This window comes from Typopeltis vanoorti, chromosome 21 (assembly GCF_054136105.1).
Source record: "Typopeltis vanoorti isolate ZY-2024b chromosome 21, IOZ_Tvanoo_1.0, whole genome shotgun sequence".
Taxonomy (NCBI): Eukaryota; Metazoa; Arthropoda; class Arachnida; order Uropygi; family Thelyphonidae; genus Typopeltis; species Typopeltis vanoorti.
In genome coordinates, this window is record NC_143569.1 from 73,487,603 (window position 1) to 73,512,674 (window position 25,072).

General features: G+C 36.6%; 1 protein-coding gene across 2 annotated transcripts in view; it reads left to right on the forward strand.

The window, feature by feature from the left end:
* LOC150094969 (glycogenin-1-like) overlaps positions 1 to 15,334 on the forward strand; it is a 94,919-nt gene extending 79,585 nt beyond the window's left edge. The window contains exons 6-8 of one of the 2 annotated variants that reach the window (XM_090410921.1): positions 874 to 1,054; positions 1,222 to 1,257; positions 13,623 to 15,334. In XM_090410921.1, coding sequence (XP_090267047.1) covers positions 874 to 1,054; positions 1,222 to 1,257; positions 13,623 to 13,835 — 430 coding nt within the window. In that variant the 3' untranslated portion in view covers positions 13,836 to 15,334. The remainder of the gene's footprint in view (positions 1 to 873; positions 1,055 to 1,221; positions 1,258 to 13,622) is intronic. The other variant, XM_090410922.1, reaches the window with a different exon arrangement.
* The last annotated feature ends 9,738 nt before the right edge of the window (positions 15,335 to 25,072 follow it).

Below are 25,072 nucleotides of genomic sequence, written 5' to 3' on the forward strand. Positions count from 1 at the left end.
TCCTCTTCTGATAGGAAGTCATGTAGATGTGATATGCTGAATTGGCTAATTTTCCTGTCTACCTCTGATATTCACTGAGGTGGATAGAGTAAAATGACTTAAATTTTTTTTCATGAATTTTAACATTAGAGCATTCACTGTATTTCATTTAAATATGCTGGGTTTTGTTTTCTGTACTCATAATTTGAGATTGATCTAAAATAGCCTGTAGCATTTTGGATTCTTAGGTTCAGGGTTCACCTCTAAAGTATTTTAATTTTTCAAGTTAATTTCAGTTCTTAAGTAGTTATGCTTGTTTAGCTGTCTCATAAGAAGCTGGAAAAATTGTTCTTATCTTCATTCTTTATTAATGCTTTGAATTAAGATAAGAGGTAGATGAATAGTTACAAAGTAGTAAACTAAGAAAATTGAAACTGCTGTCTAGCATCATGTTATATTTAATTTTCATTAAGCCAAAAGTATTGCTTTCTCTAATCTCTGTACCTGTTCAGCAATTGAAGGAAAGTTAGCAGGTCTCATATGGAGGTGGGAAAGATTTTTCCTCTTGGGAACTTGAGTGTTTCAGCCAAAACAGATAAACTGGCCAGAAGAATGTGTAATTTATGGACATAATAAAATGGCATTATAGTCATAATTGCTTCTGCCAAAAATCCCAAACAATGATCAGTAGGGCATGTACTTCTTAGTTTGAAAATTCTCTGGATTCAAATCCTTTCGAGAATGTAACTTTTTTTTTTTTTTTCTAGGCCTTTCAAGTAAGAATTAGTTAGGTTTTCCTATCATATGATATGATATGATATGAATATGATAGGAAAATCTGAATGATAATCCAACTAAGTAAAAATTTCTCCTCTTTTCTGTTTTCATTGCTAGATTTGGTTCAGGGATAAAGATAGTTCATTTCCTTGGAGCAGTGAAACCATGGATGTTAAAATACAATGAGACAACTGGTCAGATCGAGTCACGTGATGATTGCCATCATCTTATGGAACACTTGCAGCTTTGGTGGAATATATATATCAAAAATATCAAACCCAAACTGAAGCCATTGGAAGTAAGTTTTTTATTTACGTAATAATGATGATAAAATTAGTAAATAATAAAAGAAACATAGGCGATAAGTTAGTTTAAAACAATTTTTATAAATGTTTGCTTACTCTGTATTAACAAAATGAGTTTTTGAGGGAATCTTTGCTTACAATTATTTTTAATATGTTCTAGCAATGTAGCACACTGCCTGCTGAATGGATTTTGAAAGTTAGTATAAAGGATCCTTACTAAAATTTGCATACTTTAACCAAATTTAGTTTTGACTTACATGATTTTTTTGAACCTGATGATATTAAGAACATTACTGAATTAGTAGAATAATTGCTATCATGAGAGTTGCTGTAAATCACAAACATCGTTATAATAAACTCATTCACAAAAAAGTCCTAATCATTCCCATAGGCATGATACTATTCTAAAGCAAATTCACAATGCTCATGGATTTGCTCTGAGAATGTGTTAATAATACTTTACTGCAATCATTACAGTATATTTGTGGTGCAGTATTTGTTGAAGCTTCTAATTAAAGGCAAGTACAAAACTGTCAAAATGAAGTCATGGCTAATCATTCTTCCATAGTACTCAAATTTCTGAAGGATGGATTAATATAACTTGTATTTCTTCAGGTAAAAAAAAAAGTTCTTTATTTTGGTAGGGAAATGAGGATAAATTCTTCAATATCAAATTCAATTCTGCTATTTATTTATTTATGCTTATGGCTACATGAAACTGGTAAGTGAAGAGTACAATCACAATTTCCAGCAACAAATGATGAAAATCTTAACATTTAAAAGTTCATTACATAAAAGGCACAACCAGCTTTCTAAGTCTTTCCTTTTTTTTTTTTTTTTTTTTTTTTTTTTTTTTAAATAAAGCAAAGTAACTTGTCATAATCAAGCCAGGGGCAATTATCATCCTACTGTAACAAGTATGACAAGGCTGCATGTTCTCACAACATAAATGTAGCTGTATCCTAGGTTTAATTAGAGAGCAGTTGTGTCTTGTGTGAGAAAACTTGATCCATTAGAGGGGGCCCATTTCACATTACATCATCTTCTAACATGAGGAGGAGTTCTGTTGATACCATGACGAGGACTATGAGAGTGACTACAAGAATAATGTCTTCGTGGTGGAATGGGACCGTGATCTTCTGTTTCCTCCATAACCACCGCCACACCAACTACAGGTCAAGGTCCAGGCTGGAAAGCCAATTTAAGGCCTCATCCATTAGTTTGTGGATGTCCTGTAGGCCGCCACCGTGAAATTGGTGCCTTGGGCAGTCGTACACAATAAGGGTGATCTGACAGCCCCCATTTATATAGAAGGTAGCCACATCTGCCCTGACTAGTTCTGATCCTGTTTATTGATGACCAAATCTTCCTAGGAAGATCAAAACCAGGCTGCAGAGCATAGGGATCTTCTACCAGGAAGCTGTTTGTTGGTAGATTGTTGGACCAGTGTTCTCTCCATATGTCAGATATTGATGGCAGTGCAGCTGAAGAGAGTTCATCCATAGACCAGAGAGGCTTTCTAGATTTGAGGCATAGACTAGGTGGGTTTATGAGAGTGATGTAGGAGCAGGAGTGGGTTGCTCACTGCTTTATTAAATTCCTTAATCGAGGCTTGTCTTCTCCGTATGTGTGGTGGAGCAATGTTAGGTAGAACAAGCAGCCAGGAGAGAGAGGTGCTGTGCTTCTCACTGTCCCACTAATTGTGTGCATGGTAGAGTTTAGCTGGGTGTCTATAATGTTAGTGTGTGTACTTCTTTCCCAGACAGGGGCACAATATTCTGCTGCAGAGAATGTGAGGGCTAGTGCAGACGACCTTAGGACTTCTGCACCACAACCCCAGGTTGTTCCAGCAAGCCTTGAAATGATATTATTTCTGGTTTTAATTTTATTGGAGAGGTTGATGATGTGCCTTTTATAGGTTAGGCTTCTGTCCAGGCTCACCCCAAGGTATTTTGGGTGAGGCTCATGTTCTACCATTTTTCCACAGAAAGAAAGGTTGAGTTGTCGATTCGCCTCTGCATTGTACAGGTGGAATACTGAGGACACTGTTTTCGTTGGATTTGGCTTAAAGTACCACTGTTTAAAGTACTCTTCCAGGGTGTTCAGGTCTGTATTCAAGGTTGGTAAAGGAGGTGGATTGATGTAAGATCGCTAGGTCATTGGCATACATATACTTGCTTGATCTGGTATGAGGTTGATCATACACGTAGATGTTAAAATGTATACAGAGGCCTGAGGAAGACTGTTGTGAAGGAATCTGGGCCTGCTATTTTTTCCGCCAATATGGACCCGGATCTTTCTGTTGGAGAGAATAGAATCAAAAAGTTGTAAAATTTTTTTACACTTTATAATATTTAGGAAGAGGCCTCTGATCCAGACAGTGTCATAAGCAGATGTGAGGTCAATGAAAGTGGCTCCAGATTTAAGTTTCTTCTGGAAGCCTGCTTCAATTTGAGTTGTCAGGGCCAGGACCTGGTCACAGCAACTTCTTCCTGGCTTGAAGCCAGCTTGTTCAGTCGGGAGTGCTCTTTCGATGAGTGGTGAAATTCTTTTAAGGAAAATTTTTTCAAAGAGCTTAAAGGTGGTGCAAATCAAGGAGATAGGTCGCAGGTTTTTCACATCATTTGGATCTTTCCCTGGTTTGGGCACTGCAATTATTTTGGCTTCCCACCACAGCTTTGGTAGTTTACCAGTCATGATGATTTCTGAGAAAAGGGCAGCCAGCTATGTTGACCAAGATGTTTTAGGAACTCAGGGAGTATACCATCCACTCCTGCAGCTTTGCCATTTTTGGTAAGTTTTAAGGCTATTTGTACCTCTTCCCGAGATACTGGGTGTACGAGTTCCGGAAATTCGGGTTCCATCCTCAGGATTTGTCTGGTGGAAGCTTGTACAGCAATTTTCCTGGTAGAGCTGGGATGAATCTTGGAGGTTTTCAATAAATGGTTAGCCATTTAATCAGGAGTTATCTCTATTGTTTTGTGTGTTGTTAGCTCTGCTCCACCTAATTTTCTCAAAAGTGACCAGCTTCTCCAACTAGATGTGAAAAAATCGAGTTCATTGATGGTTGAGATCCATCTTTCCTTTCTGTTTTTATCCAGGGTTGATATGAGCACCTTAGCAATAGTTGGATCTTTAGATTCCTCATATTTGTCTAGGAGTTCCTCACTTTCTCTACTCCAACATGGGATATATTGTTTTCTGTAGCCTCTAGGGATAGAGTCTTTTGCTGCAAATTTCAGTAGTTTAACAAATCTAGAATAGCAATTAGGAGTGGGTGGAATTGCTCTAATGGTTTACTCGATTTGTTTCTGAAATGCAGTCCAGTTGGACCTGTGGAGATTCCATCTAACAATTGGTGTTCCACTGATGACTGGGATTGTTCCTATCTCTATTAATGTAAGATGATGTTGATTATTAGGGAATCTGTTAAGGATGGTTCTGGTTGATGGTAGAGGGTGGTCTTCGGAGTCTTTAGTGACTATGCACAGATCTGGGGGTGTAGGTTCTGTTCCATCTGGCTGAGTAAAGAGTGCCATCTTGCTTGGCATCATAATTCAAATGCAAGTTATATGTGTCCATCCAGTTAGCTAGATTATTGCATCCTGGTTGTTAGAGGAATAGCCCCACATGGTGTGATGGGAATTGAAGTCACCAACATAGATAGCACGGTGAGGAGGAGGTCGGTCCATCTGATCAGGCCAGGATTGCGATGGAGGTTTGTAGATATTGTATATGGTGATATTTTGAACTTTAATATGTATGGAATATTCTGTATCAAGAACACTTTGGGTTATATCCTTGAGACCAGGCCAGATATAGGTTGCTAGGCCGTGCTTGAGGTGGCAGTTATAAGACACGAGAATGAGTCCTGGGATCTTTAGTCTATTGAGGGCTGTGTCAGGCAAACGGGTTTCCTGGAGAGTCAAGACGTCAATTGCTTTATCTTTGGCTATTTTGCTGATGACTTCAGCTTTGGATTTAGATATCCCTTCTATGTTTGGGGAACATATCTTGAGGTGGTGTTGATTAGGGGACTGTAACATATTTTTCGAAGCTTGCCCTCCACCTAAACAAGCAACACGATCCTTGTTATTCCGGGCAACGATAGAGCCGGCATGGAACTTTTTATGTTTTGTATTCATCATAATTGTGAATAATCCAGGAGGCTTGGAAACCTTTGGACGCCTTGTTTGAGACATTAGCTTCGTGTTGCCTGTGATTCATCTCTGGGGCTTCTTTTGTCTGAAGCACCAACAATGTACCACAAGGCAACACTACTGGGAGGGCAACGGGAAGGCTGTCTCAACCCCCCCCCCCCCAATTCTGCTATAATCCTACGGTAATTGCAGTAGATATATCATAAGTTCAGAAAGAATTAGTAAAGCATCTTGAGTGAATAATACTGATTTTATTTAATTTATTCTGTTATTACAGTGTAGATAAATTAAGCATAAAAGAATGTTTCATGGAATTAGATGCAGAAAATATAACTATTTCCTGTGCTCTTGTGTATTAGGCTCAATAGGGTCCATAGTGGTCAAGTAAGTGGAGATTTTAGAAACCTAATTAGTATTAGCTCTGATAGGACAATTAATCCTATCAGCACATAGTGTGCTACAGCTGTTAGTTGTGTATGTTCTAGTTGGTTTGCCTATTTGGGAGGGAAAATCCTTCTGCCTCTATAAAACTGGCTAACTTGCCTTCAATTGAAACGCAATAATAAGTTCATGTCATCAAAACTGGTTGAGTTAATGGCTCACAACTAAGATTAATATTTCTCTAGTGTTACTAGACTAAAAATTTTTTTTTTGTCCTGTCTTTAGGCTTACGTTCATATTAGGCATGGCCTATATTATGATTTGAAACAGCGACCGCTTCGAGGATAAGGTGGTTAGCCCTATGCCTCCCAGTGTGTCCTATTTCTGTAGATGTGTATGTTCAAGGGTGGTTTGCCTGTTCTGGGGGATGAAAAACCCGAGTTTCCGGGTGAAAAAACTCCAACCTCTGTATGAGACCAGCTAACTTACCTTTAGTAGAAAGAGACCAGATAAAGGTTCCTCACTTCACTGACAGGAATCGAACCCAGGGCTTTGTTTATACTGACTGAGCTACTGGAGGCTCTTATAAACCATTACATAACATTAATAGTGTAGGTGGACTAAGGGATAGATGATCCAGAAATCCTACTCTAGACCGAATATCAAACTTTTTTTTTTTTTTTCCAAGTAACTTTCCACTCCAGTAAATAGGTAGTAGTCTTATACTGGGTGAAGGTGCCTCTACCATCTCAAGAACATTGACAAGCATCCATGCCATGCCTTCAGCCAGTTGGTTAGAGAGTGGAGACATTGTCCACTTGGACAGTCGAGTTGGTATATTGCCATTATTATTATTTAGGACCTTTGTAGAGTTGCTCATTGCAGGAGGCTTCTGCTAATTATTTACACAGTCTTATCATTCAGTACAAAGTATTTATGGCCACTTCCTGGCAAGCAACCACTTGCTTGCCAGGAAGGCCATGAACTCCCAAAACAAAGTCTAGTTCTAGTGCTACATTTCCAGAATTGACTCTTGTTTCCTTCCAGAAAAATTTCTTCAACTTCTCTATAAAATCCCTTTAACTTATGCTTCCTTCTATCATATCCTTTGCTTTCTGTCTGTCGAGTAAACTTTATAATCCGCACTTTGTCTATCTTCATAAAGAATGCTCCACAGATATCACCATTTTGTTCCACTTGCTAACCATTTAATTTAACCATTTAACCTTCATTGTTTCCCAAGAAACCAGTGCAACTAAATCTGCATAGTAGTCGAGATTTAACCATATCAGAGATTATGGAAAGGGATAATGATCTCCTTATTTCAAATTATCAGTGTGTTCAACATCGAAGTGATCCTTTTAAGCTATTCTGCTCACATTTGCAATTTAATACCAGTGATGTAGAGATGCTGCAGGATAATTTATAAGCAGACTTGGAGTGTGCAAAAGGATAATAGTTGCTAGTCGAATGTAACAAAGTGTAAGGTTATACACATCAGGATAAAAAGATTACAAGTCATATATTACAATGATTGAACTGCAGGAAATTAAATTAACAAGGCTAGGGATGTGAAATTCAGAGAGTACGGTCCATCAACCCTCTCATCTGCATTACTAGTCTCTTATCAATCCTCATTTGTTCCAGTTTACATAATGTAGCTCTGTGATATCCTGAAAGAAATCTTTACAAAGAGCAGTATAAGCTCTTTGTAAAGTTCATTCATTGTAATATATGGCCAGCTTTTACAGGCCTACCACTTCAAAAACTGTGCTTCTCCCCTCCCTTCTACATGTGCAGTTTTACTTCACTCCATTTCTATTTTACCCTTAACCAACTCTTCTAATACCTTGCACACTATCCACAGACTACTGATTGGTCTATAACTTGTTACCTCCTTTATATAACAGTTTTTTTATATAACTTTATAGAACTATTTTCCCATTTTCACACTCCCTTGAGAACGTGCTAGAGATTAGACTTAAACTCAAATTATTATTATTATCCAGGCCTCCATGAAGTCAAAAGACTCATCATGGGAGGTCGTTTTTAGGAAATACAAAGTTTATCATACCACTCCTTGAACTCATTGACTGTTCTTGCTCTAACCACTCTTTCAGGCAATGCATTCCATGGTTCAAGCACCCTCCATGCAAATAAACTACTCCTCACAATCTTGCTCACAGCTTCCTTTCATAACTTCCAGTGATGGCCCCTTGTCATCGTTCCTTCCTGCCGTTCCTCCAAGTGAAAGAGCTCCCTAATGTCTACCCTGTAACTGGCTCTCAACAGTTTAAAGTCTCGATCATATCACCTTCTTCTATCTACCAAACTCTGCAGTCCACATTCCCTCAGTCAGTTCTCATAACTGACATTGTACAGTCCTAAAACCATCTTTGTTATCTGCCTCTGTACCCTTCCCACAGTTAATTTATCCTCTTCAAATCCTGGGGACCAGATATGAGAACAGTAGTCTAAGTGTGGTCTCATCAAGGTCTTATATAACAGAATGATAACTCTTTTATCTCTGCAGGTCAGCATCCTTCTCAATATTGCAGCAATCCTCTAGGGTTACCTTCACCAGCTTTGCAATATGCTCCCTGAATTTTCAATCAATCATCATCTCTGGATCTTTTGTCTCCCCCTACCTCCTCTAGTATAGCTCCTCCAATCGAGTATGCATCCTCCCATCAGTGGATCCCAAACTTCAAGACTATATTTTGCTGCATTAAACCAACATCCAACATTCATTTGCCCATCTATCTAGTTTATTCAAATCCTCTTGCAGGGCTGCCACATCTGAACTATTACTGATAACCCTTCCCAGCTTCACATCATCTGCAAACAGCTGAATATCCACTTGCAATTCATTGATATAAAGGTTGAACAATACAGGTCCCAGTACTGAGCCGTGTGGAACCCCACTTGTAACCTTCTGCTTCCTTGATATTGCCCCACCATACACAATTCTCTGATACTATCAGACAGCCAATCCTAAATCCATTTGACCAACCTGACATTTAAACCCATGTGCTGCAACTTAAATATCAGCTTATTATTATTATTATTACAGGCGACTCCAAGGAGTCCTTAGATTCATCGAGGGAGGCCTAAACATCATGTCCATCACAACTATTCGACATTCACACAGTATCTATCATACTTTGCCTTGAACTCATTCACTGTCATTGCACCCACAACAGACTCTGGCAGCTTATTCCACCCATTCATCACTCTAAAAGTAAAACACCCAGCTCTAACACCCTTGCTAACCATACTCTTGCCCAGTTTCCATGGATGTCCTCTAGTCCACCCACCACCAGTCCTGTTCTCAAAAATATCCTCTGAATTAATTCTATAGAAACCCTTCAGCAATTTGAATGTCTCAATCATATCACTCCCTTTTTCGCCTATCAACCAATTTCTGCAACCCACATCTTCAATCTGTTTTCATAAGGTTCATTCCATAGACCTGCTATCATCTTGGTCACTCGCCTCTGGATCTTCTCAACCTCCTCCCCATCAAGAAGAAACCTAGGTGACCAGATCTGGGCACAGTAGTCGAGATGAGGTGTTATCAAGACTCAATACAGAGGAACAATAACTTGCTTATCTCTGCTCATCAAAGTATTTTTCAGCATCCAAGTGATTTCATGAGCTGATTTAGCCACTTTTGCAATGTGCCCCCTAAACTTCAACTCCCTATCCACCAGTACTCCCAAGTCCCTGGCCTCATCAATCTCCTGGAGTACAGTTCCACCAATGTGATATACTGCTCCTAATCTTTTCACCCCAAAATGCATAACCTTACATTTTGCCACATAAAATTGACATCCATTCTCCTTAGCCCAGACCTCCAATCTATCCAAATCATCCTGCAAAATTTTGACAACTTCTGCATTCACTAATTCTCTACCCAACTTTGCATCATAAGCGAACAAATGTACCGTTCCTCTCAGTTCCTTCCCTATATCGTTAATGAACAAATTAAACGGCAGTGGTCCAAGAACAGAGCCCTGTGGCCAGGCCATATTTTAGACTCTACTCCTGAGTAAACTACTCTCTGGTATCTCTTCATCAACCACCCTCCTATCCATTTCCATATGTTGCAGTTTACGGATTAGAATTCCATGTGGTATCCTGTCAAAGGCCTTAGCCAGGTCCAGCAGTATCACTGTAAACCCTTATCATGTGGCACCTTGTCAAACGCTTTTGCAAAATCCAAAAACATCTTAGTATATGCATTTCCCTCATCAACTGCTCTTGTCACTCTATTATACAAGGCAATCATATTACTAAAGCAAGAGTGTCCCTTAAAAAATCCATGTTGATTCTCACAGATAAATTCACCCTCATCTGTCCAACGCTGTATGTCCCTCACTAATTTCTCCAAGACCTTAACAACTACTGATGACACAAATTGGCCTATAATTAGACGCTTCCAGTCTGCTGCTGCCCTTATGCAGCGGCACTATCTTACCTTCCTTTCATTCCTTGGGTACCTTTCCTGCAGCCAGATACTTTTATTGAAGAGCTAGGTCAACGGAGCTGTCAGTTCTTTAGCACATTCTCTTAAAACCCATGGTGAAATACCATCCAGTCCCACAGCTTTACTGGTATCTAGAGTGCTCAGTATTTGGAACACACTTTCTTCCTGCACCTCTAAACCTTGAACCTGCCCTATCTTTCTACTATTAAAACCTTCTTCTCCAGGATGAAATATTCCAATAAAGTGCTCATTGAACAACTCCACTATGTCCTCTGCATCAGTCACTGTATTTCCATTTTTATCCTGCATTGTCATTCTTCCACAATCATTTCTCCTCCTACAGGCCACATAACTAAAAAAAAAATCCCCTAGGCTTTTCTTTGGATTAGTGCCAATCTCTTCTCCTATTCCAGTTTTGCCTTCCTCACCATACTGTTCACTCTCCTGGCCTGTGTCTTATATTCTTCATGTATCTACCCTCCACCCCTCTTTATATATCTCTTCCATAATCTCTTTTTCAACTGCAGTTCCTGTTTGTTATTGTTTTGTTTGTCATCCACTTTACACCAAATTGTGTCGGCTTCACTCATGGAATACAGCTTACTATTGCTGCTAACAAATATTCCTTCACAAATTCCCAAGCACTAATGATATCCTGGCCTTCCAATTCTGCCCTCCATGGAACTGCTCCTAGTTGATACCTAAGACTATTATAATCACCTGCCTTATAATTCCACATACTTTCCCTTTTCTTTGATACACCTGCATGTCTATTCATCTTCCAAGTCAAAACCACATGGTCACTCTCTCTCTCCAACTGGTGGGAGAGATGGCATCTCACTTATTATCAGCTCTTTTGATGCTATGACCAAATCCAAAACTCTTGAACCTCTTGTCCATCCAATATCATTAGCAGCTCACCCCTCCTTTCCTATCTTGCCTATCATTCCTAAAAATACTGCACTCTTTACATTTGATACCAGTTAGTATATCTATCTTTGATATCCAGGTTTCACTATTGCCTACAATATGAGACTCCCCAACATGTTCACTAAAGCAACAAAACTCTATCCCTTTGATACTCCTAGCATTTGTATACAGACATAAGTTGCCTTTCTGCTTTTTTGTATATTCACTTCGTAGTCTGCATGACCCAGTTGGACAACTTGCAGGTCTCTATTCTTATTTAATGCCTTGTTTATGCTGACATCTTTGCACTTGCTTAATAAATCCAAACCAGATGAATATTTTATTCTAACATGATATATCATGTAAAGATGTTTGAACAAATTTAGATGTCTTTAAAGTTGACTGCTATGCTTATTAAAATGTGCTTAAAACTGTGAGGCCAAAATAGCTTGCAAATTTCAGTGGTAAATTTTCACTTTTTTTAGTATAATTTCTGTCCACAAAGGATAAAACTTGTACTGCAAGTGAGTTAAGGGTTAGATAATTTGGAAATTCTCTTCTGGAGACTAATATGGAACATTTTAAGCTGCTTCAGTTATTGTAAGGAGGGCATGTTATTTTTCCATTAGTGAAAGTTATCTGTTGTCTATTGATTGTTTCTTTGGTTTTGTGTTTTGTGATGGACTAGATAAAGAGTTCAGTTTGAGGGAGTTTTTGGTGTATCATCTGTGAAATGTACTCATTGCCAAGAGTGAATGGACTGATTTGAAAGCAAGAGTGGTTGCGTTTGTGTGTGTGTGCACACGCACACACACAAACACACACGTACAGGAATTGACATAAGACAGAACCGAATTTACTCCTCAGTTGGTCCTAATTTTCTGTTTTGTAGTTCAGCATGTGACTTTTTTCTGAAAGGAACATCCATAAACTTATCCACTTTGAGAGTGTTAGAAGTGGAGGTCATGTCAAAAGATTGCAATGAAGCAGTAGATATAACAGAGAATAGGATAAAAATGATAGAGGGTAGGATTCAATAAGTAAAATTGACTAGTATAAGAATGATAACAGGGATGATGTGGAGAATGAAGAATTGATCATGAGAGAGAGAGAGAGTATGATTGTTAATGGAGCTGCTGAGAAGAGAAAGAAGAGGTGCTGGGAAAGTGAAAGGAACTCTTGGCTAAGTGAGAAAGGGAGAAGTAAGGAGAAAAATGGAGAAGTTTTTGTATGCGATTCCATGATGAGAGGAGTGCTTGACAAGAGCATGATGAAATTGTGCTTCTTTGGTATGAAAATCAGTGATATTAGTGAGGCTGTTAAGATGTAGAAATGTAAAGAGAAAGAGTTGATCATTTGTAGGTACAGATGATTAGAGGTGACAAGTATGGTAAGACATGAACGAGCTACTGAAAGTAGCAAAAGAGAAGAGAGAAATTTTGTATACGTATTGAAAGGTTTAGGTATTGCCTATTATTCATAATAATGTTTCACAGTATAAACAAACAAAAAAGAGGAAAAATAGAAATGTATTGAACTTACTAATATTTTGCTAGTTTTCTACCCAGCATCTTCAGAGCACAAATTATAACTATGATAAGTACACAAGCACTAAACTAAATCATTAAAAACATCTTAAATTGTAACTGAAATAGAACTAATGTCCTAACATGGCATCCTCTCTTGGCTGGATAACTGTAAAATTAATTTAGAGAAATTAGGCTATCTTGGTTTCAGAATGACTGTCTCCCAGATCTTTGGCAAATTAATTCAGCCATACTTGTTAAGGTTAGTGCTTCATAGCAGATGCTGATTCTACAAATAGTCTTCCAGACCTTTAGTGACTTCTGTGTAAAACTGATATCTTCTTCCATTTAATCCTTTGTGAAAGAGTATCCAGATTATTGTCTGCTAGTTCTGACAAGTCTGAAACCAATCTACTAGTCTGTCCAAAGTAGGCCAAACTGCAGGCATAAGGAACTTTATATGCTCTGGAATGAACCTGTTAGATTACATTATGCACTCATATATAACAAAACTGCTCTGGACTGACTTCATGAATTTTATTGAAATTTTGAGTCTTTGTTTGAGCTGTCCTAATTTTAGTTTAGACCATTTTTAGTGGTAAAATGATTAGAGATGATACAGAAATGTTACAACTGTGATAACGAATGTCACTTATACAAGAATGCTGTTGCAAAATTTATCGCTCTTGAATCATTTTCATACTTTGTACTAATTACCACAGTTATTTTCTAAATAAAATCAATGCACTGAGTAGATATTCTTAGCTACCCCCTGCTTCAGTTATATTCTTATTTCATCAAAAGATGAAAAAAACTTTTCTGAAATGTTTTTTCTTCAACAAATTCATTTTTCTTTCTGCCTAATGTTTACTATCAGTTGGTGTAATGAATTTATCACTGGTTATCCTGCAATTTTTTTCTTACCCAAAAGGCTGAAAAGACCTTTCGACATCAGCACTCTTAAAATGTATGTGTTTTTCGAAATATAATATATTTCAAAATAGCAGTAACAAAAATTATTGGTGTTAATTGAAAGTATTTGTCAATTACGTAGTAGTAAAGCAAGGTATATGAATTATTTTTTTTTTTTACACAGAAAAATATTACTGAAGAAATAGCAGAAATGAATATAAGTTCAGTTCCTTCTACTCATGTAGCTTCAAGTAACAAAGGATTAACTGAAGGACTTGCAAGGCAGTTTGCATGGGAATGTGGTCAGGTAGACTATCTAGGTGTTGATGCATTTGAAAATATTCAGCGTAAACTTGATGAAGCTATTAATGGGACCAAGAATGAAAACTCTGTGTAGTAAATTATTCTGTGGCAGATGTGGGATAGTTATGTGGAGAACTACTAATTAAATACTGAATTGTGTTTTCTGTGTATAGATTTGCCATTCTATTGCAGTTGATCTGTTGATGTTTATTATCAACTACTTGCCAAATCATTTTCTGAATTAGTGTTCATTTTATAACTGATTTGTTTTTACTCCTGATCACTATTTCTATAGTTTTTGTTGGCTTAAAACATGATGATCATTTAACTTTTAATTTTTTTTATTACTGGAAATATTTGTAACCTATCGATTTTCTGTTTCACTTAAATGTCACATTACAGAAATGTCTAAATATCAAATGGTGAGTTATGGAAATTCCAGTTGAGGTTTTAAAGAAAAAAAAAATCATTACGTTGAGCCTTTTCACTAGTTCTTTTCCATCAATTTATCAATATGCTTTGAGGTTCTGAGCTATTTTGTTAGAAGCATAAATAAAAACCTATTTGCCATATTGAAAAAAAAAATGAATATAAACATTTGAAAATAAGAAACTCAGAATTGCAAAATTAATTTAGAGAAGTTAGGCTATCTTTTAGGTACCATGAAAATTAAGATATATTCATCTTAATTTTCATGGTACATTAAATTTTCGAAGTATAACATTATAGTCAATGGTTGATAGTTTATAGTTGGTATGATAGGACATCTGGAGGTGTTGGATTGTCCTGCAGTCTATAGAATCTGTATATAATGTTAGATAATTGGTGTTAAATAACTTTTGTGCATTTTGTGTGTTCATATAAGAATTGTTTTCTGAAACAAAAGTTTGTGTCTAAAAAAGGAAAAAAAGTTGTTACCTGTGTTTATTGCTATTTTCTGCAAGCTGCTTTAAAAAAAAATTGCTTGTAGATCTGAATTCTATTATATTTTATTACAATATATAATATTCTACTTAAGTTTTTTCCTAAAACCATTAAGAGACAGCACCAGGATAGAACTTTCTGCTTCAACTGTTTGTTGTTAGTAATATATCTTCTCTGATACAGTCATACTGTTTTCATTGTAACAAAAATTTGTCTCATATTGTACATCACATCATTTTATAATTAAACAACATTTTTATTTTCTTTATATTCATATGATTTTTATTTAAAAATTATATTAAGTATTTTTCTGTACTTTATAAGTTTTGTTCATATGTAAATCATGATATAAATGATTTTGTCACAGTCAGTAGTAATATATAAAGCAGTATATAAAGACATTATATGTAAAGACATTATATATTGCTTTTGCTCATACATTCCAGAGTATCTAACTCCATAGCATTTTGTACAAAAATATAGCTCTTTTTATTTATACTTCAAAATGCCTCACTTTAATGTTATCTTAAATTTTATATTAATATTTTCATGAAATGTGTGATATTCATTTGTTTATGACCTTAAGTTTTGTATTTATAACTGAATGGATTCAGTGTATTATTGTCATCATATTGTTCATTGTTATTGTATTTTGTATTCATTCCTAAAGTCAATCATTATTTCCTGTAATAAGTGTCATTCCATATTTTATTGAACAGCCTTTGTTTATTTTAACCATTTATCTGAAATTGTGAAATGTATATTTTTGATTATATAATTAAAATATTAAGATTTACTTTATCAATAATTATCTAAGATTTTTTTTTTCTTATTACAAATTTTTCTCTCCTGAATTTAGAAGTACAAATGTTGAATTAAGTTGTATTATATCAAATACGCAGCATAATCATTTATTTGTGGTATGTTTACAAATGTCACTTGAAAATGTCTGGTATCATATCATCCATTTTTGTAAGGCAATTTTTATTCCAATCACTTTATCATATGTCCAACTGTTACACATGACTAAAGTTTTGTAACATCTGAAGCATAGTTTCAAAGCAAAATTACTTTTTGGTTTCTACTGTTTTTCTACCAAACACAAAACTATTTTGATTGATATTATCCAGTGAGTACTTCAATGAGTGATCATTGCAACATCCATGATAAAGTAATCACATTAAGGTAATAAGGTAATTATTTACATGCTGCATTATGTGTAATGCATTATGTGTATAAAAATTTCTCTCTGAGCTGGGAGAAATTTTTTTTGTAATGTATTTAGTTTTCCAGTCCCACCTAATAATTTACATACACAAATTATAAAGAAACTCCCAGTTGTTTTCAATAAAGAAAGATTTTTGGCTGTGTGAATAGATAAGCAGTATACACTGCTTGGAAAGAAATCAAAGGACACAACAGTGTGAGGAACAAACAGCAATGGTTGATTGCTGCAATAATTGCAGCAATCCTATGGGACGACTTATGTGGAACATATGTCCCATAAGATAGTAATATAATACAGTAGTATTACCATTCTTCCTGTAGGAAGAATAGTAAGTAGGCATGTGATGAGGTCCTGGACTGTTGTGGGCTGGATGTTCCTTAACCTTGCCACACTCAAGTTCATTCCATAGATGTTCAATAGGATCGAAATGAGGGCTCTGCGGAAGCCAGCCAAGTGTGATGACATTCATGTCCAAAAACTATGCAGTTACAACAGCAGCCTTATGACATAGTGCATTGTCTTGCTGAAAGAGACAATGGTCAGTTCCATAGAAATGCCACAAAATAGGAAGCAATGAATTGTCTTAAATGTTTGGATACCCTCAGTATTCAATGTTCATGGACCACAGAGGTCTGAGGACAAATCAGGAAAAACAGGACCATGCAATCGCATCACCATCTCGGAATTTCATAGTTCGGGTTACACACTCTGGTAAGAGACATTAACTGGGCATCCACCTGTTTGGTAGAGGGTATAGTGTGATTCGTCACTCCATAACACATCTTTCTAAGCTTCCACATCTCACTGTACATGCTCTTTGTATCACTGAAGACAATGCTTATTGGTTCAGGTAATACGGGGCTTGCAGTTGCAGTCCTACTGTGGAAACCGTTGTTGTGAGCCTTGGTTCTGAATGTTTTTGTGCAGATTCTTGTTCAAATTGATACCTGAACTCTGCATTCAATGTGTCGGCCAACGAATGGCTAGCACTTGCAGTTGATTCCCTGTGCTTCCATCTCAGTATCGCGATTGTTGACGTGAGATGGTCCAGTTTGTCAACAGCTTGCTGAACAGATAGGCTTTCAACATGGCTTCCTATCACGATGCCTCTTTCAAACTCTGTGAGTTTCCTTCTTGCAGTCATTTCACCCAGACACATTTTCACTGACTAGGAGCATCATATTCCTCCAATTTATACTGGTTACAGACATGTGGCTCATTTACATGGCACGATGCACTTTGCCCATGGTGGGGGTGTCTTGTTGACTTCTTTCCAAGTAATGTATTTACCAAATTCTTGGAAAACTGTATATACTGTAATATATGAAACTGCTGCAATAAGTTTATTTATATAAAGAAAGTCTGTTTAAAATAAAGAAACCCCAACTTTGTTAATCACATAGATACTATAATTATTCATTTCTCATGGGTTTCTAATGCGTCCTTACATCTTAAAATTTTTTTAAAAATGCATAGTTGAGGTACTGCTTAGAACACAGTATTACTATGCATAAATGCATTTTGGTAAAATATTTGCATTAAATTCATAAACATTTATGTAGTTCATTATCTCTTCTTTCATTTTTATGATTTTTTGCACCTTACAATTGGCCTATAAAACATATTTACATATCTTCCATACATGGAATTGGCTATTTTTATGCAGACCGAATAAGTACTTTTGTGATTTTTTTATGCTTTTAACATTGCAGTCAAAAAAATTGACTATAGAATTATCACTATTTCAAACAACAAGTTATGATATATGGTCGCAAATATGTGGTAGTTGTCAGTGCAAAAGTATGTGACAATGAGAGAAGTCTGGTCTCTCTCTCTCTCTCTCTCTCTCATGTAAGTTGCCCCTATCCATTGATATATGCAGTTTTTCTGTTGTCTTCAACAATTTACAGACTTGAAAGTTAGTAGTAGCTACTAACTCATTTATCATTTATGGCAAAGGTGTAGACCAGCCACCTACTATCAATTTCTAAAAGTTATACCTAAAGTTCCACTTGTTCTCCTGGGGAATAAAAAATAAAAAGCATTAGATAATTTTTTTTAATGAAAAAATCTGAAAAACGTATCTGCTAATGTATACCATTTTGTTGTAATCACAGTTACAAGCAGTCTTATTTTATAATATCTTATATAGTCTGTATTATATTCCAAAAGAAGATTCAAGTTTGGAATAAAACATCCAGAATTGCATATATTTTGAATATTGAGAAAAAACAATCCCTTTAGTGTCTGGAAATGTTTCAAATACTAGTCATAGTAGAAAAGTATACACACCTTGTGGACTAAATTTACTCCAGAAATTGCATCTGAAAGCTAACATTTTTGAGTTTTTAGTTTTAAAAAAGATTAAAATTGATTTTATTTTACCATAACATTATAGTATATATATGTAAAGTTTTTAATGTGGAGCCTGAGACAATGTGAGGTCTAGTTTTTCTCTCTCTCCAACAATATGTCTTTAACGATATGCAGTTGTCCACCTTGTTGCCTCTGCTGTGATACTGATCACATCAAAGTGTGAATTAAAATGTTATGCCACTTCTATATGTTAAACCTATATTGAAAATTTTCATTATTGGCAAATGTTTCCATGCATTCTACTTGTTAAAGACGTGAGTGTGGGCATGCTATTGGGTAACAAACCAGTTGGCTCAGTTAAAGTCGGCAAGTATGTAGCACCAATAGTGGCAACCCTAATGTCCCATTGTAGATTTGGCTTTTTGTAAGTGACTAAGTGAAGGTCATCTTTGCAGTTTTTAATCAGGTCTATTAAAGAAATTCAGTAGCTAATTTAATTTTTGGTGTCATATATCATCTTTTGATCAGATTCTGTTCAGGCAAGAAAGAATGTCTTCAGTATCTCTTGCAGCCAAGCTGAAAGGAGAAAGAGAGAGAAATAAATTTTATGTATAACCTAGAACCATATTTTTGGCTTAAAGGTGACACCTTTGTGTGTCAATTAGCAATAGTTGCAAAGCATAAAATGTCATAGTAATAAAATGTAAGGGCTTTTCAATTGAAGGTGATAGGTCACATACGAAATTGCAGGGTTTTCCTCCCAGAAATGTTTTTTATCCTGCAAAATGATAAACCAACCAGGAGAACTTGCAATTAAGATATAATATACTAGTCTCATATCTTTAGTTGCATTGGTACCTGTATACTTAAAGGACTCTGCCTCCTGTTCACTAATACTAGTCAGCCCTCTCTGTTTTTCTGCTTATCTGATACATAATTTATTTGCATTTAATATACTTATAAAACAAATATATGATAGTTTACTCGGGTATTCCCCCCCCTTCCTACACACAAATGCCACTTAATTTTTATATTTCTTGCCATGGGAAGTAACCGAACTATAGGATATGTTCAAACAAACAGTGAGATGTTTGGCGTAAACTGTTCAATAAGAATTGGTCACTGTGTAAGTATATTTGTAAATTTACATAAGGTCAGTCACATGTAATTTTTAGGTATATGAATTTGGGTATTTGGCCGTAATGTGGAATTCATTTTGTTGATAAACTCCATGAGTGAACCACCGTAGATGGACTTAAATCTTCTGGTTGAAGGGTAATAATAATAAGATAAGGCAGTTGTCATAACTTTTAGCTGTATTGCTATCAGGTAGAGTATTTGAATTATTTAATACTGAATTCTTGAAATTTTGCTATTTTAAATTAAACTTTTAAACATAATGCTGCTGTTTAAAATGACTTCTTTAATTTGTATAATGTATTGTTTTGTGCATACCATATGTTGCAAAATGTCGATCATACATAGGTCTTATCATCAGTTTTTTTGCTTTTTTTGGTGAAGTAGCTATAGGTACAAAGATTGAGGTAACAGAACAACTGGAAATTTGTTCTCCTCTTCAGAAGTGAGTGAATATTTATTACTATCTTTAGCAATATATATTTCATGATATTGTGCAAATTTGCTGATAAACTTTGATATCTTGAGGTGGATACTTTAGTTTGCAAGGAAAGCTGTTTTGCCCATCTCTTTAGCATATGACATGTTTTCAACTAAAATCCTTTTATGTAGAGAGGGGGAAAAAAGCAAAAGAAGATATGACTAGTTAATAGTCATACTTTTGGATAATATTCATTCAGGCAATTCTACTTTTGCACCTAATAGCATTTGATAAAGAGCAAACGTGGTTAGCTTTATCATAGCCATCCAACTGTGCCTATGAACTGAATCATTTTAAAATGCTGTTTTAATTAATGTAACTTAAAAAAAAAGCTTAGATTTAGAATGTTAACTATTTACTTAGACATGGTGCTAAATAGTTGTAATGTTTGCAAATATATTCCCAAAAAGATTAGTTTGGGAGATGAGTTGTGTTATTCATCTTGAACATGGTTTTAATGTTTTTTGACTTCATTTTATTTTATCATTGTTAGAATGTTGTTAAAATTGAAAATATCGTCATAGTTTGACTTTCATAGCTGTTTAAATTGTTTGTACCCAGTGGGGAAAATTGTGGGATTATTCAGATAACTATAAAAAATGCAAATTCCATTTAGAGAAGGTTTTGACACTCCCCCTCATAGTTTTATTATTCCATCACTGCTTTCTGCTTAATAATGGAAAGCAAGTTCTTTATTAAGGAAAGAACCTGACTACCATTTTAATTTTAAGTTAAAATGAGTCTGAAGTTGTATGGTGAAGCTGCCTCATATAGTATTTTCTTTTAAAGCGGCACATAACACTGCTTTAAAAAAATTATACTTGCATATTAAATTTGTACATTTTCTACTGTTTCTTAACACTGAATTTTAGTCAATATTGATATAAACATGAATTGACCACATGAGATTTTAAAAGATGTTATTGTATTAAATCATCTTCTGGGAAAATTTTATATATTTTTAATCCTGAATTTTTTTAATCATATTTTTTTTTATCTTGAATGCGATATTATCTAAAGCATGCAACAGAAAATCTGGATTTATTGATAAATTTAGATTTATTATTTTAGTGAATCCCACTCATGAAAAGTTGTTCTATAGTGCTGTAGGTGGGTTAAGGATTAGATAACATGGCAGCTTTGTTGGCCAAGTAGTGAGCATATCTACTCTCCAACCTACCTCTCAAACCCTGCCATAGGCACAGATGTTTGTGATTGTATTTAGTTGGGAGATGAATTTTTCATTGATCAGTGTGAGGCCATTTCCCCACACAAATTGGAGGATTACTTCATGTTGGAGGCTTAATGGATTTTTTACAACACTCAAAAAGAATTAAAATAGAATTTAATACTTCCTATATTTCGTATTTCCTATAGGACATCTACGGGGATTACAAAAACAATTAATGTAACATATACACAAATAACAAACAATACTAAGCCCAACCACGTGGGTGACACTAAAGTCCTATCTAGGTAGAGCGCCCTCTAAGGGCAGTAGTAGGCGGCCTGGAATGTAAGGTGGGAACTCTGGTGATGAGTGTTTCCCAAATCTTTGGAAGCTTAATGCAACCGTAATACGGTTGCATTAAGCACCCAAGGAATCTTGACCTTTGGGACCAGAATCTTATCCTTCCAATCTCCCGAGACATCGTTGAGACAACAGAAGACAGTCCTTGTCTACACACACAGTCTTAAAGAACAAATGTTCCTCTGAGAGTTTCTCACCCTTCATTAGTCTTTGATATACCCCCCCCCCCACACACATTGGGTCCACTTTCTGGGCCTCTATAATGAGTGACTTCAAGAGAAGTCACTCATTATAGAGGCCCAGATAGAGGAGAACGGGTGTTCTCCTCTGGTTCAGAGTCCAAATAATCTGCCAGAGACAACTAATCTCTGGTCTAGAGACAAGTAATCCACCACTACATTGGCCTTCCCAGGGATATACCTTACCTCTATATTGAACTCCTGCATTTCCAGTGTCCAGCTGATAATCCTCTGATTCTTATCCTTCATGGATGAGATAAATGATAGAGGCTTGTGATCTGACCGCAGGATGATCTGTTGCCCCAGTAACATGTACCTAAAGTTTCTGAGAGCATCGACAATGGCCAATGCCTCCTTTTCTATTACAGAGTAATGTTTTCCAGAAGAGGAGAGCTTCCTGCTAATGAAGGCAATGGGCCTGAAATCCTCCCCTTCCTTTTGTTCTACTACTGAAGCAATGGTGTCATTTGAAGCATCAGCTGAGAGGAAAAATGTCTTGCTGTTTGATCCTTCAAACAGCAAGACATTTTTTTTTTGTCCTCACTTATCCAAAACTCTGTCCGAGTTTTGGATAAGTGAGGACAGGTGACCTAGTCAAGCCATGTTTAGGGATTGGTGGGCATTCTGTTGTTCTTCCCCCTGTGAATTTCACCCCTTTTTTTGTCATCCTCACGATGGGTTCCATCGTGAGCACTCAGGAATGAATTTTCTGTTGAAATTTATCATTCCCAGATATCTCCGAACTTGCCTAACAGTGGTGGGGACTCTGGCCTTCAATATAGCAGTCATGTTATCTTGAGTGAGGGTTATCCCAGCCTCACTTACAATGTGTCCTAAGTACTCAACTTCCTTCAAAAAAAACTTGGAATACTTCAGAGAGAGAGTCTGGCTTTGTTCAGCATATCCAAAACATCCAACAGAATCTTCCTGTGCCTCATCAAGTCAGATGAGTAGATCAACAGGTCATCCTGGAAGCATATAACCCTTTTTCCCAACATGTCTGAGAGGATGGAATTCATCAGACACTGAAAGCTTATGGCTGAATTTCTGGCTCCCTGAGGAAGTCGACACAGTTGATATTTTTGCCATCTAGTGGTGAAAGCAAAGTACTTCTGGTCTTCCTTCCTAAGGGGGATCTGAAAGTAGCCTGAGTTCAGATCCAACTTTGAGAAATATCTTGCCCCCCCCCCCCCAGACCTATCAATAATTCTTCAAACTTACACATAGGAAAGTAAATGAGCCTGGTGACTTTGTTCAACTCACACAAGTCCAAAATGAACCTCATGCCACCGTTAGGTTTCTCAACCAGAATGAAGGGACTATTCCACTGGGAATTAGATTTTTCGATGCTCTCAGCTCTCTCATAATCCTCCAACAACCTTTGTAGTTTAGCCACGTGCTTAAGGGGTGTTTGATATTGCCTAACATACATGGGAAAATCTGACGTGATTTGGACAGCATGTTTGACTTTGTTAGTACAAGACAAGGAACTAGCCTCTTCTGTGAACACTCTGGGAAAGCATTTGGAATATCAGTGTAAAACATTTCTCAATCTCTGTTCTTTCATGTTCAGATTTCAATGAGCTGATCACATCATGCACCATTTTTTTCCTCCACTCATCTGAAACTCCCTTCGAATCTTCCACCTCAATTTCTAAGGCCACATTCGCCTCCCTCTCACTTCCTGCTCTAAACTTAGGTCGGAATCTTTTTCCACAAAGGGGATATCGTCTTGCTAGCAAAGTCACACATGAAATGATGTTTCTCCAAGAAGTTGAGACCCAATATGATCTGGTTGCTTGTATCCGTGAGTTCAGGGAGGACCAGCAGTTCATGGGAGAGACTGACTGGGAAACATGGTATGGTAAACTTCACATTCACTGTCATCTTTGAGAGGTGCTCAACTCTGTTTGTTCCAGTGATTTTAACAGGTTTGTGCAATTCAAAGAGGCTATCAGAAGAAATCTCATTAAATTTCTTGACTAGTGGCATTGGTATAACAGATATATGGGCTCCAGTGTCGAGTAGGAAGTTACAAGGGATCCCTTCCACAAACCCCTCTACAAGGGACAATGGAATTCGTCCTATTGTCTCTGCAACCATTACACTTTGCATTTTGCAGTAGAAATCAGGTGAATTGGGCCTGCCGACTGACTCAACAGGGAGTGTGGCAGAGACCCTTTTGTTTTCCTCAGAATTTGACTTGCCAACATGTCTCTCGCACGATTGGACACTTTGTGTAGAGGAGTTTGTTCTTAAACTTTGATTAGTAGATCCAATAGGCTCATGTCCCATCTCATGTTTTCTATCTGGAGGTAGATTCACCCCCTTTTTCCTTCTTGCAGCTCAGATGATCGGATGTTACCATTTTCTCTCCCGTAGAGGTGTGACTGTGCTCGAGCGACTTCAGAAGCTCAGCTCTTCCACTGGAGTCGGAATTGCTCCTGCATCCTGAGTGGAGGGGGAACTGTGTGCCAGGCCTCTCCAGCAATAATTGCCTTAGAGAATTGGCATGAGATATTTCCTCTAATACTCTTTCCCTTTCCCTGGCTAATCTATAACATCCATCTAAGTTATTCACATGTTTCTTATATATTACTTCTCGTACCTCATCACATAGTCCTGATCTGAATTGTTGGAAAGTCATCCACTCAACGTGGGACTTTTCCTCCATGGACACTCTCATAGATCGAGTGATGAAAAGCAATCTGTTCAAGTAATTTGTCACACTTTCCCCTTTATTTTGCACACACACACATGTAAAGTCTCCAGAAGGTTTGGAAGGGACCTTTTTCATGGGAGAACTCAGAAATCAGCACTCCCTTAAATTTAGCATAGTCTAAGGTCTCTTTCAAGATGGGGGAAGAGTAGAGGAAGTTCTTTGCCTTCCCTACAAGCTACACCTGCCTACTTTCCTCAACTCTTCGACATAGCTTAAAAAAAAGCTAAGATGTTGTCAGTTTCCTCCCCAGAGAATTGCAGAAAAACTTGCTGAGGGTTAATGGTCCTGAAAATTCGTAATCATCCATCCCGGAACTTGATGGTTGATTCTGTTAGACCCTATTTCGTCTTAACCTATACTTTGGATCAGTCAATTTGTCACTATGATGTTCTTAAACAAAAAAAATAAGTTGCTAGTTGATTTCTAATCCAAATATAGAGAAAATTTATATTTATTGACTGCACCACTCTATATCTAAATTAGTCCAAGAATTAAAGTAAAACCAACTCTCAACTATTCCCCTTTTGTGTTTTGTTATTATGTATACAGGCCGAGTTTATTTAACTTATTTAATTCACCCGCTTTGGTTCGATTATTTTATGAACGGTGCAGTAAAAGAGATTCAGGCAAAGTACAACTTTCGATCAACAAAACAAACATTTAATATAGGCTTACAAATTATACACTTTAGTTAAGTCACTGAATAAGGTATTACAAACATTTTAGCTCATCTGGTAATATAGTTATATACTT